General features: G+C 42.0%; 1 protein-coding gene across 1 annotated transcript; it reads right to left on the bottom strand.

Moving 5' to 3' along the window:
* Positions 1–1,095: 1,095 nt before the first annotated feature.
* cct2 (chaperonin containing TCP1, subunit 2 (beta)) lies at positions 1,096–14,979 on the bottom strand. The gene is made up of 16 exons (XM_062066373.1): positions 14,852–14,979; positions 11,507–11,581; positions 11,367–11,432; positions 11,172–11,283; positions 11,021–11,097; positions 10,833–10,945; positions 6,476–6,678; positions 6,316–6,416; positions 6,117–6,244; positions 5,931–6,034; positions 2,130–2,249; positions 1,921–2,049; positions 1,747–1,850; positions 1,586–1,685; positions 1,384–1,525; positions 1,096–1,306 (listed from the first exon to the last, which is right to left on the bottom strand). Exons 1-16 carry the CDS (start codon positions 14,852–14,854, stop codon positions 1,276–1,278), a joined length of 1,608 nt encoding a protein of 535 aa, XP_061922357.1. The 5' UTR covers positions 14,855–14,979; the 3' UTR covers positions 1,096–1,275.
* Positions 14,980–20,947: the final 5,968 nt, after the last annotated feature.

The raw sequence follows: 20,947 nt of genomic DNA, 5'->3' as shown, positions 1-20,947 counted from the left end.
ATATGCCTAAATTTGAGGTGGGCGGGGGGTTTGTGGTAGCGGGGGTGTATATTGCAGCGTCCCGGAAGAGTTAGTGCTGCAAGGGGTTCTGGGTATTTGTCCTGTTGTGTTTGTTGTGTTACGGTGCGGATGTTCTCCCGAAATGTGTTTGTCATTCTTGTTTGGTGTGGGTTCACAGTGTGGCACATATTTGTAACAGTGTTAAAATTGTTTATACGGCCACTCTCAGCGTGACCTGTATGGCTGTTGACCAAGTATGCCTTGCATTCACCTCTGTGTGTGTGTAAATGCCGCATATATTATGTGACTGGGCAGACACGCTGATTGTATGGAGGAAAAGCGGACGTGACGACAAGTCGAAGTGGATGCTAAAGGCAGTGCCTTTAAGGCACGCCCCTGATATTGTTGTCTGGGTGGAAATCAGGAGAATGGTTGCCCCGGGAGATTTTCGGGAGGGGCACTGAAATTCGGAAGTCTCCCGGGAAAATCGGGAGGGTTGGCAAGTATGCCCTACGTCCGTGTTTTACCGGATATGTACCGCTCCGTACAGCGGCCTTTTAAAAAGTCATTCATTTTACTTCTTGAAACCGATTGTGGAGAGGCGGGGCCGGCGAGGAGGCATGGACGACGAGCGAGCAGCGAGGCGGGGCGCGCCGGGAGCGACGCCGCAATTGTTACAAGGTGCGTGGATCGCGCACCTGGGCACAATTTAAATATCCTCTCGCACTGTATAAAAGGGCGGCAGCCATAAACGCCAGGGGGAGAGGCGGAGATCATAGACAAAGCCAGAGAGAAGCGGATGTGGAGTGAGAGCGCAAACGGAAGACGACGCACACGACTGAAAAGTTGGAGTGCCAAAGGAGGAAGGACGGCAAGGCTGAAAAGCAACCCACAAGAGACTTTTTCTTATTGAAAAATAAAGAAGTCTAAACCTGCTCATTATGTCCTTCCTTGATGGTCCTTGGAACCCGCACGACGGCTTGAGACTGTCACACCGATAATTTCCCATATTACACTTTTAAAGCATTTATCGGCCGATATTATCGGACATCTGTAATTTGATACTTTAAATAATATAATAAATATTCAAAAGCATTGGAGAAAAAACAGGAAAGGTCATTTATTTCTGTGAACAAAAACATTTTTGCAAGCGACGCCAACTAGCTAACAGCATCATTTTAGCTAGCATTAGCCACTGAAGAAGAGCGATTCTTTGACGTGAAATACAAGGAGATAAATAAAGACCATGTCCTCCATCTTCATCAAGCTCTTCTTCTAACACGGGTGATGGTCAGGGACTCTCTTCCTGCAAACGACAACAACACGTCAGCACCAGGTGTCCGTACCAGGGGGCCGTCCGTCCTTTTGGCGCGCGTGACTGACCTGGGAGCAGCTTTGATGATGTTGTCCACTCTGAGGATCATCTCCGCGGCCTCGGAGGCGCTCAGCAGCACTTGGCGTTTAACCTGGAAGGACTCTGTGATGCCCATCTGCGCCATGTTGCCCACGGTGCCCTCCGACATGTCTGCGGGTGACGCCCTGGTTAAGCCGTGCACGTACAAAAACTCGGGACATGTGTACTCACTCAGGCCGGAAGTGGTCTTGTTGTCCTGGTGCGCCGCGCGCAGTTGAGCCACCAGGTCAGCGCTGTCGTAGCCGGCGTTGTCAGCAATGATGGTGGGCAGCTGAGGAGAAAGCGGATGGTCAGCTGACAGCTAACAAGATGACCGTTAGTTATTTGTTTACCATCATTAGGGCCTTGGCGAAGGACTCCATGGCGACTGCCTCCTTCCCTGGCGTCTTATTGGCCAAATCACTCACCACCTTGGCCATCAGCATCTCAGAGCAGCCTGACAAGACAGCAGCTCAGCGTCAGGGGTCATAGGTCAGAGCTATACTGTGTAAAGGGGGCGCGTGTACCTCCGCCGTAGACGGTGCGCGGCTCCTTTATGGTCTGAGCCAACACGCACAGAGCGTCGTGCAGAGAGCGCTCCGCTTCTTCCAAAATCTGCTGAGTCGCTCCTCGCAGCACGATAGTGCACGCCTCACCTGGAAGGTCAGAGGTCAGGCGTCACCTGTGAGCGCATCAACAATGGCATGTCTGCGAGTGTGTGTGTGTGAGCGCGTACCCATGGCCACGCCTGAGAAGTGGATGAGCGTGTCCTCGCCGATCATCACTTCCTCGATCAGCTTGCAGTGACCCAACTTCGCCAATTCAGGATGCTCAAAGGTCGATGTGATCTCGCCGCCTGCACGCACACATTTAATTCACACATTTAATAGACGTGCGCGCAAGCACGCACACATACACACATTTGTTTTACGCGCGCAGACACTAACACACATTTAAAAATCATACGCATGCCAGTGTTTCCCATAAAGTGCCAAGATACCTGTGGCGGTGGGGGCGTGGCTATGGGCGTGGTCACCATGACATCGAGTAATTTGCATAATTTACTACAATGATTTGATTTTCTCTAAAAAGGCTCAAAAAATGTATACTTACTAATAATAACAGTTTTGTTTTAAACGTCCATCCATCCATCCATTTTACAATATAATTACAACACTTTATGTACATATTTATACACAGATTTGAACAATAAGTTATTCACTGAAATATATTTATTAATTGTGGTTCTTACAAAAAATATATCTTATAAAATATAAAAGCTAAAATGTCTCAAAGCTCTGCCCCTTTAATTAGTGCATACTAAATCATTTAACTTTAGCCTACTACTACAACCATATTATTTACCAGCAACATAAAGTGAAACAGAGGCAGAGGTGTCCTGCCACAGTCAGTAACAAATAAACAGAAAACAGTAGTGGTGGTAGATAGACACAGAGCTTCATCAAACATCTGATCCACTGAACAAAGAGCTCCAAAAATCTTGAACTTTAGACTGCCATCAGTTTTACTCCCTACACTTAACCATGTGTTTCCTACTGCCTGCAGACTTTGCACCCTTTGTTATATACACATGTTGTGTTTCTAATATAAATACATTTAATAAAGTCAAATACAAATAAGGCAACAAGAGAAGTATCCTACACTTCTCTTTTGTAAAGTAAATCTGAACAGCCGATATGGGCATCTACATCAACTATATGATTTACCTGAGAAGCTGGAGAGGACAAAAGAAAATAAATAAATAAATAAATTTAAAAAATATTTATTTTTTTTTTTTTTTAAATTTGTGGCGTACGTAATTTTGTGGCGGGCCGCCACAAATAAATGAATGTGTGGGAAACACTGCATGCCACGCACGCGCCCATTTCATTCACACGCGCACACACACACGTTTTAGTCACACATGTACATATACACACACACACATTTCCTACACATGCACGCACACACACACAACCATTCTATTCGCACGCGCACAAACGCTGTTCATTTACGCATGTGTGCACGTTAGGGCTACAACAAATAATCGATTAAAATCGATTATAAAAATAGTTGGCGATTAATTTAGTCATCGATTCGTTGGATCTATGCTATGCGCATGCGGTGAGGCTAGGTTTTTGTTTTTTTTAACCTTTATTTATAAACTGCAACATTTACAAACAGCTGAGAAACAATAATCAAAATAATAGGGGTGTAACGGTACGTGTATTTGTATCGAACCGTTTCGGTTCGGTGCGGAGGTGTACCACATATGCGGTCCTCTCCAAGGTTTCTCATAGTCATTCACATCGATGTCCCACTGGGGTGAGTTTTCCTCGCCCTTATGTGGGCTCTGTACCGAGGATGTCGTTGTGGCTTGTGCAACCATTTGAAACACTTGTGATTTAGGGCTATGTAAATAAACATTGATTGATTGATTGATTGATTCTTAAATGCCTCAAATGTCCGGCATTTTGAGTTAGGGTTGCGTGTATTAATGTACGTTCAGGGTTAGGAAGGGGTTAAAAACACAACAAATTGTGCGTGCAGCAGCATTGGTGAGGGAGGGGCAGAGACAGAGAGAGCGAGAGAGTTATGATAAACGCGCATGCGTCGTCAGGCTCTGCTTTTTATCCATAGATTTATCAATTTCATTTTTTATTATCTATAGCAGGGGTGTCAAAAGTGTGCATTTTTGTAACATTTTCCTTGTTTTATTTGGCAAGTTGAAAGAACATGGCGCCAGTATGCTGTTTTTTTAAAATAAAATACTGGAAAGGATAGAAATGTAGTTTGTCTCTTTTATCCGATTATTAATCGAAGTAATAATCAACAGATTGATCGATTATCAAATTAATCGTTAGTTGCAGCCCTAGTGCACGTACACACATTTACAAATCAAGTGCACGACAGACACACACACACGAGGAATTGTTATTTTTTTTGCAAATATTAGCTCATTTGGAATTTGATGCCTGCAACATGTTCCAAAAAAGCTGGCACAAGTGGCAAAAACGACTGAGAAAGTTGAGGAATGCTCACACTTATTTGGAACATCCCACAGGTGAACAGGCTAAATGGGAACAGGTGGGTGCCATGGTTGGGTATAAAAGCAGCTTCCGTGAAATGCTCAGTCATTCACAAACAAGGATGGGGCGAGGGTCACCACTTTGTCAACAAATGCCTGAGCAAATTGTCGAACAGTTTAAGAACAACATTTCTCAACCAGCTATTGCAAGGAATTTAGGGATTTCACCATCTACGCTCCGTAATATCATCAAAAGGTTCAGAGAATCTGGAGAAATCACTGCACGTAAGCGATGATATTACGGACCTACGATTCCTCAGGCGGTACTGCATCAAAAATCGACATCAGTGTGTAAAGGATATCACCACATGGGCTCAGGAACACTTCAAAAAAGCACTGTAAGTAACTACAGTTGGTCGCTACATCTGTAAGTGCAAGTTAAAACTCTACTATGCAAAGCGAAAGCCATTTATCAACAATACCCAGAAACACTGCCGGCTTCGCTGGGCCCGAGCTCATCTAAGATGGACTGATACAAAGTGAAAAAGTGTTCTGTGGTCTGACGAGTCCACATTTCAAATTGTTTTTGGAAACTGTGGACGTCGTGTCCTCCGGACCAAAGAGGAAAAGAACCATCTGGATTGTTCTAGGCACAAGGATCAAATGCCGGCATCTGTGATGGTATGGGGGTGTATTAGATAGATAGTACTTTATTGATTAAATTAAAATTCCAGCAGCAGAGTACAGAATTGAAATATAATTTAAAAAGTAAATAAATATTGGGGGTATGTGTTATTGTTTTGATGCAGTACCGCCTGAGGGATCGAAGGTCACGGGCATTGGCGCTTACGTGCAGTGATTTCTCCAGATTCTCTGAATCTTTTGATGATATTACCGACCGATATTACTAAATTCCTTGCAATAGCTGATTGAAATTGTTATTAAACAGTTGGACAATTTGCTCACGCATTTGTTGACAAAGTGGTGACCCTCGCCCCATCCTTATTTGTGAATGACTGAAGCTGCTTTTATACCCAATCATGGCACCCACCTGTTCCCAATGAACCTGTTCACCTGTGGGATGTTCCAAATAAGTGTTTGATGAGCATTCCTCAACATTCCTCTTTTTTTGCCACTTGTGCCAGCTTTTTTGAAACATGTTGCAGGCATTAAATTCCAAATGAGCTATTTTTGCAATATTAGCAAAAAATTAAGTTTCTCAGTTCGAATGTTAAGTATTTTGTGTTTGCAGTCTATTCAATTGAATATAGATTGAAAAGGATTTGCAAATAATTGTATTCTGTTTTTATTTAAGCTTTACACAACATGCCAACTTCACTTGTTTTGGGTTTTGTAATTTTTTTTTAAATGTCTGCAACGAAAAACTTGAATTTAATCGAAAAAATGTATTTATCGCCCAGGCCTACATTTCATTCACACACACACACACACCCACACACACAAAACCATTTCCTTCACATGGCACGCACAAACACACACACCACGTACCAGTGACCAAGGCCAGGCGCTCCACGCCAGCAAAGTCGGCATGCTCGATGGCCATGACGCCGGCCTGAGCAAAGAGCTGTTCAGGGTAGTTGTAGATGAGCTGCCTGTCATCACAAAAAAACAGCAACAATAAGACGGCGCCTTGAGGGGGTGTGACCAGACAAGAGGAGGCCAGGTCAACGTCACCTGTTGATGAAGCAGTTAATGCCGTGTTTGAGGATGCGCTCCACTTTCTCCTTCATCTTCTCCTTCTCGGCCAGCTCGATATCGGCCACCTTCGCCGTGGAGTCCACGCGAACCCTTGATCCAAAGATCTGCCTCACAGACATTACACGCTTGTTCTTGTTCTTAAGTCCAGCAAGAAATGGGAGCAAGGCTTATTCACCTTAATCTTGTCAGTGTCCATGCCTGTGTTAGCGATGAGGATGTTGACATTCTCTAGCCTCTTGGGTTGGTTCACGCCGATCTTCTTGTCCAACAGGAAACCTGAGGAAATACATGGCCGCGTGACTTCACAGCAGCCAGGAGGAAGTCGGCGCGCTCACCTTCGTCCAGGTAGGAGTCGGTGAGGCTGCCACCCAGCTTCTTGATGATGTGGATGGCCTCCAGGTTGCCTGAGCCTTTTAGCCTCATGACGGCATCCACAGCGAGCTGGGAGAAGTGGGCCTTGTGGTGAGTCAAGAGTTTGGACGACAGCGTGGTGCGCGCGATGTTCAAGAGGTCCTCTTGGAAACGGGCAGGGTCGTTGCTATGGAGGACGAGGAGGGGGCGTTAGTACAAGTTCTGCATCAATGTTGGCGTTAACGCACTTTTTGTGTCTTTTTAAACATCGAAATCAGAAAGAAATCTCCCGGAAATGCGCGTCCTTTTTCTTTTTTTTCAAAACTCCGGTTTGCTTTTTTTTTTTAATCGATTATCGCTTTCTGTCGGTGTTTTGTTTTGTTTATATTTGCTGGTGTTGTGCCAAAATGTGATTGCCTGCCAAAAATTTATTTCCTTGGCGGGAGCGCGCACCGCTCGCTAAACCTGCATTGCTTGGCAGATTAATTACGCGTTAGACAAACACTTTAACTTTCTGATTATTTTAACGCTACGTGTTTGACATTTAAGCCTTTCTCTTGTCCGGAAAATGACACTTTGCCTTTTCTGTGGTATTGATGCGATTAAAAGGACTGTTTTTAATCCGATATACAATTGTAACTGTTAGAGATGTCCGATAATGTCAATAAATGCTTTAAAATGTAATATCTGAAATTATCGGTATCGTTTTTTAAATTTATTTTTTAAATCAACATAAAAAACACAAGATACACTTACAATTAGTGCACCAACCCAAAAAACCTCCCTCCCACATTTACACTCATTCGCACAAAAGGGTTGTTTCTTTCTGTTATTAATATTCTGGTTCCTACATTATATATCAATATATATCAATACAGTCTGCAAGGGATACAGTCCGTAAGCACACATGATTGTGTGTGCTGCTGGTCCACTAATAGTACTAACCTTTAACAGTTAATTTTACTCATTTTTATTCATTACTAGTTTCTATGTAACTGTTTTATATTGTTATACTTTCTTTTTTATTCAAGAAAATGTTTTTAATTTATTTATCTTATTTTATTTCATTAATTTTTTTAAAAAGGACCTTATCTTCACCATACCTGGTTGTCCAAATTAGGCATAATAATGTGTTAATTCCACGACTGTATATGTCGGTATCGGTTGATATCGGTATCGGTAATTAAGAGTTGGACAATATCGGAATATCAGATATCGGCAAAAAGCCATTATCGGACATCCCTACTTATGGGCATTAGATATCAAATTCAAGTACCTACTGTACTGTTTACTTGTTGAAATACCCTTTACAAAGCTAAAATCTACCCAAACGACCACTTTGCTGCTGCCAAAAACTGATTTCAAGTAATAATTTTGATACTGACACATCTTATCTCTGCATATTTTACTAATAATACCCTTATGGGCATTACATATATCAAAGTCAACTACCTCCTGTACTGTTTACTTGTTGAACTACCCTTTTTAGAGCTAAAATCTACCCAAACAACCACTTTGCTGCTGCCAAAAATTGATTTCAAGTGATATTTTGATACTGACATCTTATCTCTCTATATTTTACTAGAATACCGTATTTCCTTGAATAGCCGCAGGGGCGTTAATTAATTTAAAACCTCCTGTCACGCCTGCGTTTACCGGAAACCGGCGGGATGGCCGTGCATGCGGTAATTATTTTAAAACCTCTTCTCATGTATGTAAGCATACCATCATGAAAAGCACATTTAATTAAAAAAAACGTTATTATGGTCTTACCTGTACTTATAAATGGAGTCCATTTGCAGCTCCTTCTGACCAAAAGCATCGATAACTTGTTTATAGAAGTCTTCATTATTTTCTTTTTTCCGTTTTAAAAGTCTCTGTCTCGATGGAGATATTCCTTTAATTATTACCTCCTGCTTCCATTGAAAGTCCAGTTTAGAAAACTGTTTTATTTTAGATACCGGTATGTAATTCTCCATGTTAGAAGGAAGAAAAAAAATCTCTTGCTGCGTGTGTTCACTTCTTCTGCAGTACCGGAAGTCACAAGAAGGATCACTAGCGCGGCAGCGCCCTCTACCACCAGGAGGCGGGAGTCATTTAATGACTTATACAGTATTTCACACACGCAGCGACGGTATATTAATAAAACATAGCTGCTTACTGTTCTCTTTAGCATACTGTACCGGTATTCAATAGCTTGGACCTTAAATCCTACTGAATAGCTCTTTATCTTTTTTCCTTTGTGCGATTGTAAACTACTGAAAGCAGCTTCCTCCATTTTGAAAATGAGGACAGATGCGTCACTCGTGACGTAACGAATTTGACCCGGTGGAAGTTCTAGCCATATGCTAAATATTTTGCGAAACGAGTTTGACCCGGTGAAAAATATAGACATGCAATAATAAAATTAATATTTTGCGAAACGAATTTGATCCGGCTTCAATAATAAACCGGCGATAAGGCCAAGCATGCGTTAATTATTTTGAGAAACGAGTTTGACCCGGCAGTAATTCTAGACGTGCGAATACTATATTCCCTGCGCCAATTCAAGGAAATACGGTACCCTTATGGGCATTACATATATCGAAGTCAAGTACCTACTGTACTGTTTACTTATTGAAATACCCTTTACAAAGCTAAAATCTACCCAAACGACCACTTTGCTGCTGCTAAAAATTGATTTCAAGTAATATTTTGATACTGACACATCTTATCTCTGCATATTTTACTAATAATACCCTTACGGGCATTACAAATATCAAAATCAATTACCTACTGTACTGTTTACTTGTTGAAATACCCTTTACAAAACTAAAATCTACCCAAACGACCACTTTGCTGCTGCCAAAAATTGATTTCAAGTAATATTTTGATACTGACACACCTTATCTCTGCATATTTTACTAATAATACCCTTATGGGCATTACATATATCAAAATCAATTACCTACTGTACTGTTTACCTGTTGAACTACCCTTTTTAGAGCTAAAATCTACCCAAACAACCACTTTGCTGCTGCCAAAAATGGATTTCAAGTAATATTTTGATACTGACACATCTTATCTCTTTATATTTTACTAGAATACTCTTATGGGCATTACATATATCAAAATCAAGTACCCAATGTACTGTTTACATGTTGAAATACCCTTTTTAGAGCTAAACTCTACCCAAACAACCACTTTGCTGCTGTCAAAAATTGATTTCCAGTAATATTTTGATACTGACATCTTATCTCTCTATATTTTACTAGAATACTCTTATGGGCATTACATATATCAAAATCAAGTACCTACTGTACTGTTTACTTGTTGAAATACCCTTTACAAAGCTAAAATCTACCCAAACGACCACTTTGCTGCTCCCAAAAATGTATTTCAAGTAATATTTTGATACAGACACATCTTATCTCTGCATATTTTACTAGAAATACCCTTATGGGCATTACATATATCAAAATCAATTACCTACTGTACTGTTTACTTGTTGAACTACCCTTTTTAGAGCTAAACTCTACCCAAACAACCACTTTTCTGCTGGCAAAAATTGATTTCAATTAATATTTTGATACTGACATCTTATCTCTCTATATTTTACTAGAATACTATTATGAGCATTACATATATCAAAATCAAGTACTGTACTGTTTACTTGTTGAAATACCCTTTTAGAGCTCAAATCTACCCAAACAACCACTTTGCTGCTGCCAAAAATTAATTTCAAGTAATATTTTGATACTGACACATCTTATCTCTTTATATTTTACTAGAATACTCTTATGGACATTACATATATCAAAGTCAAGTACCTACTGTACTGTTTACATGTTGACATACCCTTCAAATAAATTTTTGGCAGCAGCAAAGTGGTGGTTTAGGTAGATATTTGCTCTAAAAAGGGTATTTCAACAAGTAAACAGTACAGTAGGTGCTTGATTTTGATAAATGTAATGCCCATAAGTAAAATATGCAGAGATGAGATGTGTCAGTGGTCCTCGTCAGCCAGAGAACTTTGATTTTGGGGCGTCAGCGGTAAAGATTAGATCCATGAAGGAAAAAAGAAAGTGAATGAACGTTTATAACTGATTACATTTACATATGCAGAATTTTTTTTCTTTTTATGAATTAAGTAATGTTTATGACAACCTTTTCCCAAAACAATATAGAATGAGAGATATAACAGGAAAATGCATAAATGTATCATTTGTTTTCAAAACGGTTACAAAAAAGTCGGACCCCGAAAATGTACTGACTTGATGGGGCCCGTGGGACCCCATTTTGAAAATTCCTAGCGCCAACACTGTGCATGTTTATGTTAAAGACCCAATAGCAGCAGAGCACCTGTGGTCCACAGCCGCCTCCCGCAGCGCATCACGGGCCGCCTGTGTGGACTTCCTCCATCCTGAGATGATGGTCTGTGGGTGGATCTTCTTGGCGATGAGCAGCTCCGCCTCCTGTCATGGTACAAGCAAAGTGGGTCCCGTGACCTCATCTTTTGACATAAACATTGAGATTTAGCAGCTTTTTACCCGGAGAAGCTCGGCTGCCAAAACGGTGACAGACGTCGTTCCATCGCCGACCTCATCATCCTGGACCTTGGACATGTCTATACACACGTGCACACACGTCAAGTTCTGCGACACGGCCGCCGTAGAGTTAACACCGAGCGACTTCACTCACCAACAAGAACTTTAGCGGCCGGGTTGTCGACACCGATGGCCTTTAGGATGGTGGCGCCGTCATTTGTCACCGTCACTGTGGCGTCTCTTCCGCCTCCGAGCAGAATTTTATCCTTGTGATGACAACACACAAACATGGTCACAGACGGTCTACGCCCGCTCATGAAGGACGACGAGGAGTCAGTGAACGCCTCACCATGCCTTTGGGTCCGAGAGTGCTCTTCACCAGATCCCCGATGGCAATGGCGCCCACAAAAGACGACTGCAGGAACAACACACACGTTACTTTAGCAAACAGTAACAATCATTCAGTAAGACTGAGCGGAAGATACACACCAGACGAGCAGTTTCAGCTTTCTCCTCATCAGCTCCATGCCTGAAGATGTTGACGGGGGCCATTGACAGGGACGCCTGCAGACATCAACTCATTTTACATCCTTCTTCAAGCCTGATAATTGACCATCCATCCATCTATCTATCCATCTTCTTCCGCTTATCCGAGGTCGGGTCGCGGGGGCAGCAGCATAAGCAGGGAAGCCTTCCCTGCCACTTCGTCCAGCTCCTCCCAAGGGATCCCAAGGCGTTCCCAGGCCAGCCGGGAGACATAGTCTTCCCAACGTGTCGTGGGTCTTCCCCGTGGCCTCCTACCGGTCGGACATGCTCGAAACACCTCCCTAGGGAGGCGTTCGGATGGCATCCTGACCAGATGCCCGAACCACCTCATCTGGCTCCTTTCGATGTGGAGGAGCAGCGGCTTTACTTTGAGCTCCTCCCGGATGACAGAGCTTCTCACCCTATCTCTAAGGGAGAGCCTCGCCACCCGGCGGAGGAAGCTCATTTCGGCCGCTTGTCCTTTCGGTCTTAACCCAAAGCTCATGATCATAGGTGAGGATGGGAACGTAGATCAACCGGTAAATTGAGAGCTTTGCCTTCCGGCTCAGCTACTTCTTCGCCACAACGGATCGATACAGCGTCCGCATTACTGAAGACGCCGCACCGATCCGCCTGTCGATCTCACGATCCACTCTTCCCTCACTCCGTGAACAAGACTCTGAGGTACTTGAACTCCTCCACTTGGGGCAAGATCTCCTCCCCTACCCGGAAATGGCACTCCACCCTTTTCCGGGCGAGAACCATGGACTCGGACTTGGGAGGTGCTGATTCCCATCCCAGTCGCTCGAACCGATCCAGTGAGAGCTGAAGATCTTGGCCAGATGAAGCCATCAGGACCACATCATGTGCAAAAAGCAGAGACCTAATCCTGCAGCCACCAAACCGGATCCCCTCAACGCCTTGACTGCGCCTAGAAATTCTGTCCATAAAAGTTATGAACAGAATCGGTGACAAAGGGCAGCCTTGGCGGAGTCCAACCCTCACTGGAAAATTGACTAAATAAAACTAAATCAAGAACAATGCGTGCTAAAAGTTAGGGAAAATACCTAGATTTAAATACAAACCCCGTTTCCATATGAGTTGGGAAATTGTGTTAAATGTAAATATAAACGGAATACAATGATTTGCAAATCCTTTTCAACCCATATTCAATTGAATGCACTACAAAGATAAGATATTTGATGTTCGAACTCATAAACTTTATTTTTTATTGCAAATAATAATTAACTTAGAATTTCATGGCTGCAACACGTGCCAAAGTAGTTGGGAAAGGGCATGTTCACCACTGTGTTACATCACCTTTTCTTTTAACAACACTCAATAAATGATTGGGAACTGAGGAAACTAATTGTTGAAGCTTTGAAAGTGGAATTCTTTCCCATTCTTGTTTTATGTAGAGCTTCAGTCGTTCAACAGTCCGGGGTCTCCGCTGTCGTATTTTACGCTTCATAATGCGCCACACATTTTCGATGGGAGACAGGTCTGGACTGCAGGTGGGCCAGGAAAGTACCCGCACTCTTTTTTTTCCGAAGCCACGCTGTTGTAACACGTGCTGAATGTGGCCTGGCATTGTCTTGCTGAAATAAGCAGGGGCGTCCATGAAGAAGACGGTGCTTAGATAGCAGCATACAGAATGTTGTTCCAAAACCTGTATGTACCTTTCAGCATTAATGGTGCCTTCACAGATGTGTAAGTTACCCATGTCTTGGGCACTAATACACCCCCATACCATCACACATGCTGGCTTTTCAACTTTGCGTCGATAACAGTCTGGATGGTTCGCTTCCCCTTTGGTCCGGATGACACGATGTCGAATATTTCCAAAAACAATTTGAAATGTGGACTCGTCAGACCACAGAACACTTTTCCACTTTGCATGAGTCCATCTTAGATGATCTCGGGCCCAGAGAAGCCGGCGGCGTTTCTCGATGTTGTTGATAAATGGCTTTCGCTTTGCATAGTAGAGCTTTAACTTGCACTTACAGATGTAGCGACCAACTGTATTTAGTGACAGTGGTTTTCTGAAGTGTTCCTGAGCCCATGTGGTGATATCCTTTAGAGATGGATGTCGGTTTTTGATACAGTGCCGTCTGAGGGATCGAAGGTCACGGTCATTCAATGTTGGTTTCCGGCCATGCTGCTTACGTGGAGTGATTTCTCTAGATGCTCTGAACCTTTTGATGATATTATGGACCAAAGATGTTGAAATCCCTAAATTTCTTGCAATTGAACTTTGAGAAACGTTGTTCTTAAACTGTTTGACTATTTGCTCATGCAGTTGTGGACAAAGGGGTGTACCTCGCCCCATCCTTTCTTGTGAAAGACTGAGCATTTTTTGGGAAGCTGTTTTTATACCCAATCATGGCACCCACCTGTTCCCAATTAGCCTGCACACCTGTGGGATGTTCCAAATAAGTGTTTGATGAGCATTCCTCAACTTTATCAGTATATATTGCCACCTTTCCCAACTTCTTGTCACGTGTTGCTGGCATCAAATTCTAAAGTTAATGATTATTTGCAAAAACAAAAAAAAGTTTATCAGTTTGAACATCAAATATGTTGTCTTTGTAGCATATTCAACTGAATATGGGTTGAAAATGATTTGCAAATCATTGTATTCCGTTTATATTTACATCTAACACAATTTCCCAACTCATATGGAAACGGGGTTTGTAAATCAAGAACAATGTATGCTAAACGTTCGCAAACGAAGAATTCCGAGGTTCATTAAACGCAGCATCATTCATCGTGGAAAGCACTGGAAGCTTTACCGCATAGTACCAAACTAAGTGAAATGCGGCAAGAACACACAGATTAAGCAACTTTTAGGCAATACAACGGCAATGAGTTGTAAAAGTCACCACTTTAGTCATTCTGCTATGTCATGTTCTTTTACGGCTCGCTGACAGCCACAAAGGCAGAATGACGAGCTAAGCTAACATGCTAACCAGCAATGGGGAGAATAAGCCATATAAAAAGGACACAACTCAACAGACTTATCCATTACTTCGTTTTATATGAAATAATGAACATTTGAAAGCATCACATGACGTGTGAGGATGTTTAAATCCAGCTCGGACGCAAGCAAATTAGCGGTTTTGATGGCAGCTTAACGCCCATGTGCTCGCCGGCTAGCGCTGCTCGCTAACGTAGAGCCAAGCCGCGCAGAGGAAGAAGCAACGGCGGATTCTTAATATTGGCTCAGTCTGAATGTTTATCCTGAAGGTCAGTGCTGTCTTTAGTGCCATTTGTGATAGTACGCAGTCAATATAGAAGGAAGAAACTCACCATGATGCGCTTGGTTTTGGCTACGCACAGCAAGAAGGGAAGGACAACGGCGTGACGTCACTCACGTAAAATACGTAACATTTTTCTTAAAGCGACGCCCTCACGCAAAATGCGTAACGTTTTCTTCAAGCGACGCCCTTGCGCAAAATGCGTAATGTTTTCTTCAAGCGACGCCCTCACGCAAAATGCGTAACGTTTTCTTCAAGCGACGCCCTCGCGCAAAATGCGTAAAATTTTCTTCAAGCGAAGCCCTTGCGTAAAATGCGTAACGTTTTTCTTAAAGCGACGCCCTCACGTAAAATGCGTAACGTTTTTCTTAAAGTGACGCCGTCACGCAAAAATGCGTAACGTTTTGATAAAGTGACAGAAAATATACATCGTCACAATATTAAAGAATAATAAGAGAAACTACTTCCGGGTTCCAGGGTCCCGTTAGGCTACTGTTTATTTACCTGCATCAGTGCCGGTTTGGGAATATTTAGAACGGGTTAGCGACAAATATATAAGCGACGATGAAAGCATATTTAAAATGGGATGGAGTGGATTTATACACAAATACAAAATAATAAAAATAAAAATACAAAATATTTATATATAAAATATAGGAAAAGATTGGAGGCACATCCTGTCTTCACATCTGGAAGGGTCCACAAATTAAGCATTAATCCAAATTTACACATGTGTTGCTAAGTAACATAATTGACATAACATGCCTTGCCGCTGTGATCGTGACGCTAATGAGAAAAAGGATAAGTTTGTTTGCAGTTGATTTCCTGCTACAAATATTAGTCTAATTTACAATTCATGTATGCAGTTGTTTTTATAGTGGCAAAGTTCATATTTTGTGTCATTATTTTTGCTGTATATGTCCCTGTTGTTGAGCAATGTTTGCAAGTGTTTTAAAGGTTTAGCATGCTGTTGAAATGTATTCATCTACAAAACCCAAAACCAGTGAAGTTGTCACGTTGTGTAAATGGTAAATAAAAGCAGAATACAATGATTTGCAAATCCTTTTCAACTTATATTCAATTGAATAGACTGCAAAGACAAGATATTTAACGTTCAAACTGGTAAACTTTGTTATTTTTTGCAAATATTAGCTCATTTGGAATTTGATGCCTGCAACATGTTTAAAAAAAGCTGGCACACGTGGCAAAAAAGACAGAGAGAGTTGAGGAATGCTCATCAAACACTTAATTGGAACATCTCACAGGTGAACAGGCAAATTGGGAACAGGTGGGTGCCATGATTGGGTATAAAAGCAGCTTCCATGAAATGCTCAGTCATTCACAAACAAAGATGGGGCGAGGGTCACCACTTTGTCAACAAATGTGTGAGAAAATTGTCGAACAGTTTAAGGACAACATTTCTCAACCAGCTATTGCAAGGAATTTAGGGATTTCACCATCTAAGGTCTGTAATATCATCAAAAGGTTCAGAGAATCTGGAGAAATCACTGCACGTAAGCGATGATATTACAGACCTTCGATCCCTCAGGCGGTACTGCATCAAAAAGCGACATCAGTGTGTAAAGGATATCACCACATGGGCTCAGGAACACTTCAAAAAAACCATTGTCAGTAACTACAGTTGGTCGCTACATTTGTAACTAGGGCCGTCCGATAATATCGGACTGCCGATATTATCGGCCGATAAATGCTCTAAAATGTAATATCGGAAATTATCGGTATCGGTTTCAAAAAGTAAAATGTATGACTTTTTAAAACGCCGCTGTGTACACAGACGTAGGGAAAAGTACAGAGCGCCAATAAACCTTAAAGGTGCTGCCTTTGCGTGCCGGCCCAGTCACATAATATCTACGGCTTTTCACACACTCAAGTGAATGCAAGGCATACTTGGTCAACAGCCATACAGGTCACGCTGAGGGTGACCGTATTAACAACTTTAACACTGTTACAAATATGCGCCACACTGTGAACCCACACCAAACAAGAATGACAAACACATTTGGGGAGAACATCCGCACCGTAACACAACATAAACACAACAGAACAAATACCCAGAACCCCTTGCAGCACTAACTCCTACGGGACGCTACAATATACACCCCCCGCTACCCCCAAACCCCCCCACCTCAACCACGCCCACCTCAACCTCCTCATGCTCTCTCAGGGAGAGCATGTCCCAAATTCCAAGCTGCTGTTTTGAGGCATGTTAAAAAAAATAATGCACTTTGTGACTTCAATAATAAATATGGCAGTGCCATGTTGGCATTTTTTTCCCATAACTTGAGTTGATTTATTTTGGAAAACCTTGTTACATTGTTAAATGCATTCAGCGGGGCATCACAACAAAATTAGGCATAATAATGTGTTAATTCCACGACTGTATATATCGGTATCGGTTGATATCGGAATCGGTAATTAAGAGTTGGACAATATCGGAATATCGGCAAAAAAGCCATTATCGGACATCTCTATTTGTAAGTGCAAGTTAAAACTATACAATGCAAAGCCAAAGCCATTTATCAACAACACCCGGAGACGCCGCCGGCTTCGCTGGGCCCGAGCTTGGAAACTGGATGTCATGTCCTCCGGACCAAAGAGGAAAAGAACCATCTGGATTGTTCTAGGCGCAAAGTGTAAAAGCCAGCATGTGTGATGGTATGGGGGTGTATTAGTGCCCAAGACATGGGTAACTTACACATCTGTGAAGGCACCATTAATGCTGAAAGGTGCAGACAGGTTTTGGAGCAACATATGTTGCCATCCAAGCAACGTTATCATGGACTATTTTACGCACCTGCGGTCTGCTCTGCTGCTAAGACTTCTGGGTAATGTAGTGTGGAGGATGCATATATGTTTAAGAGTTCTTTCTTTTTACATAGCCATGTTTAGAGTAGCTAGTACTTTTCCTTTGTATATTCCACCAGTCTCTCTTTGTCTTCAGATTGTCTGTTTAGTGTCTTAAACCATCAGGAATGTGAAACCGAACCCCCAAATCTTCCTTATCAGTGTTGCGAGGGGGAGAGGGGGGGGGCTTTCTTTGTGTGCAAGAAGTTGGCTTTTCCGTTTGAGTGTCAGATCAACTAGAGTAGCCGATATGAACGTATTGGTTAAACTGATCTCCTAAAGGTTTAGTAAAACTTGAAAATATTCCTATTCTGTCTTGATGGTCCTTCTTACTCAGCATATATGTCATCGAAAGAACTTGGGATTGACCAGTAACTTAGATTTCCTGGGAGGAAGAGCTGGTCTGACGCAACGGTAGTTACACAATAACTACCAACACAAGGTATTGTGACACAGATTTGATTTCTTTAAAGACTCTTAACTGGAGTGACAATGTTGTCCGTCTGCCGAGCTCGCGAGGAAAGACGTGATAATGATTTGAAACTCTTCAAGAATGTCATTTTTCGCTGGTCTTCTTTAGGCTCCGCCTACCGCCTCTGCGATTGGCTGGCTGGACAGGCAGGCAGTAGATGTGCATGGGGAACTTCCTGAAGTAACTGCTGACCCAGGGTCTGTAGGAGGATGAACACAAACATGGCAGTGAGTCTCTGGCATCTTCCAGGTCACGTGTCAGGACATATACATACAAACCCCGTTTCCATATGAGTTGGGAAATTGTGTTAGATGTAAATATAAACGGAATACAATGATTTGCAAATCATTTTCAACCCATATTCAGTTGAATATGCTACAAAGACAACATATTTGATGTTCAAACTGATAAACCTTTTTTTTTTTCAAATAATCATTAACTTTAGAATTTGGTGCCAGCAAAAAGTGACAAAGAAGTTGGGAAAGGTGGCAATAAATACTGATAACGTTGAGGAATGCTCATCAAACACTTATATGGAACATGCCACAGGTGAACAGGCTAATTGGGAACAGGTGGGTGCCATGATTGGGTATAAAAGTAGACTCCATGAAATGTTCAGTCATTCACAAACAAGGATGGGGCGAGGGTCACCACTTTGTCAACAAATGCGTGAGCAAATTGTTGAACAGTTTAAGAACAACATTTCTCAACCAGCTATTGCAAGGAATTTAGGGATTTCACCATCTACGCTCCGTAATATCATCAAAGGGTTCAGAGAATCTGGAGAAATCACTGCACGTAAGCAGCTAAGCCCGTGACCTTCCATCCCTCAGGCTGTACTGCATCAACAAGCGGCATCAGTGTGTAAAGGATATCACCACATGGGCTCAGGAACACTTCAGAAACCCACCGTCAGTAACTAAAGTTGGTCGCTACATCTGTAAGTGCAAGTTAAAACTCTCCTATGCAAGGCGCAAACCTTTTATCAACAACACCCAGAAACGCAGTCGGCTTCGCTGGGCCTGAGCTCATCTAAGATGGACTGATACAAAGTGGAAAAGTGTTCTGTGGTCTGACGAGTCCACATTTCAAATTGTTTTTGGAAACTGTGGACGTCGTGTCCTCCGGACCAAAGAGGAAAAGACCCATCCGGATTGTTCTAGGCGCAAAGTGTAAAAGCCAGCATGTGTGATGGTATGGGGGTGTATTAGTGCCCAAAACATGGGTAACTTACACATCTGTGAAGGCGCCATTAATGCTGAAAGGTACATACAGGTTTTGGAGCAACATATGTTGCCATCCAAGCAACGTTACCATGGACGCCCCTGCTTATTTCAGCAAGACAATGCCAAGCCACGTGTTACATCAACGTGGCTTCATAGTAAAAGAGTGCGGGTACTAGACTGGCCTGCCTGTAGTCCAGACCTGTCTCCCATTGAAAATGTGTGGCGCCAGGCTCGGCCCTAACCAATCTGGCGCCCTAGGCAAGATTTTAGGTGGCGCCCCCCCACATCGGCAGTGAAGTGTATATACTCACAAGAAACCGAATAGCTTTGTCTTTGACCTTTTTTTTTACTTAAAGAAAGCAAATTAACAATCAGAATAGTTTACAAGATAAAAAAAATATGGATAAATAAATGAATACAAAAAATAAAAAATGAATATATGAAATACAATATTTTTTACATACATAAACACAAAATAAAACGTGTCAACAAGTTGCATAAAATAAATTAAAAATACAATATAAATAAGGCACTGCACAAAACAAGATATCAAACCAGTATGACTTTAACAACTATATTACAAAAAAAGGGGATCCTACAGTTCTCTATTTGTGCTTTTTAATATTGCATGAACTAGAATGACTTACAAATTACTGTACACCAGGGAGTACTGTAATTACCTAACGTTACATTATTATTTTCCATAACAATTTAGCCCCCTCCACAATATTAACCCGACGTTAAAACAGAACTAGCTATTTATTGATTAGCAATTGCCGAATCATGTAACATTAGCTTAATGCTAAAAAGCCAGGTTACTATCACATTCTGTAACAGACAATTTCATGTAGGCTAACCTTACCTACCTGCTACCTCTGTCTTTTTCTCGTTTCTCCTCTTCTTTTCTCTTTTTTCTTCCCTGGGCACCTGACAGTTTTGGCCGTTTTGACATCTTGTGTTGATTTTTTTTATGTGGTGACGTCTAAAAAGAGTCATGATACGGGAAGGGAGGGGGCGCACCGTGCCGGGGGAGGGGGGGGGGCGTAATGTTGTAACAAATAATATTTCTATTAGATAGGCTTTACTTTGCATTTTAATTAACGTGGGATTATTTTATGTATTTAGAAATAATAGTACCAACTTTTTTTTTTTTCTTTTTTTTTTTCCTCCAACATTTGTGGCACTGGCGTGGCGCCCCCTGATGGACGGCGCCCTTAGCATTTGCCTATACGGCCTATGCCACGGGCCGGCCCTGTGTGGCGCATTATGAAGCCTAAAATAGCACAAGGGAGACCCCCGGACTGTTGAACAACTTAAGCTGTACATCAAGCAAGAATGGGAAAGAATTCCACCTGAGAAGCTTCAAAAATGTGTCTCCTCAGTTCCCAAACCTTTACTGAGTGTTGTTCAAAGGAAAGGCCATGTAACACAGTGGTGAACATGCCCTTCAAATATGTTGTCTTTGTAGTGCATTCAACTGAATATGGGTTGAAAATGATTTGCAAATTATTGTATTCCGTTTATATTTACATCTAACACAATTTCCCAACTCATATGGAAACAGGGTTTGTATATATATATATAT

This window comes from Entelurus aequoreus, linkage group LG12, assembly GCF_033978785.1.
Source record: "Entelurus aequoreus isolate RoL-2023_Sb linkage group LG12, RoL_Eaeq_v1.1, whole genome shotgun sequence".
NCBI classification, from domain to species: domain Eukaryota; kingdom Metazoa; phylum Chordata; class Actinopteri; order Syngnathiformes; family Syngnathidae; genus Entelurus; species Entelurus aequoreus.
Note: the sequence above shows the minus strand (reverse complement) of the source record. Positions and strands in the feature narration are given on the sequence as shown.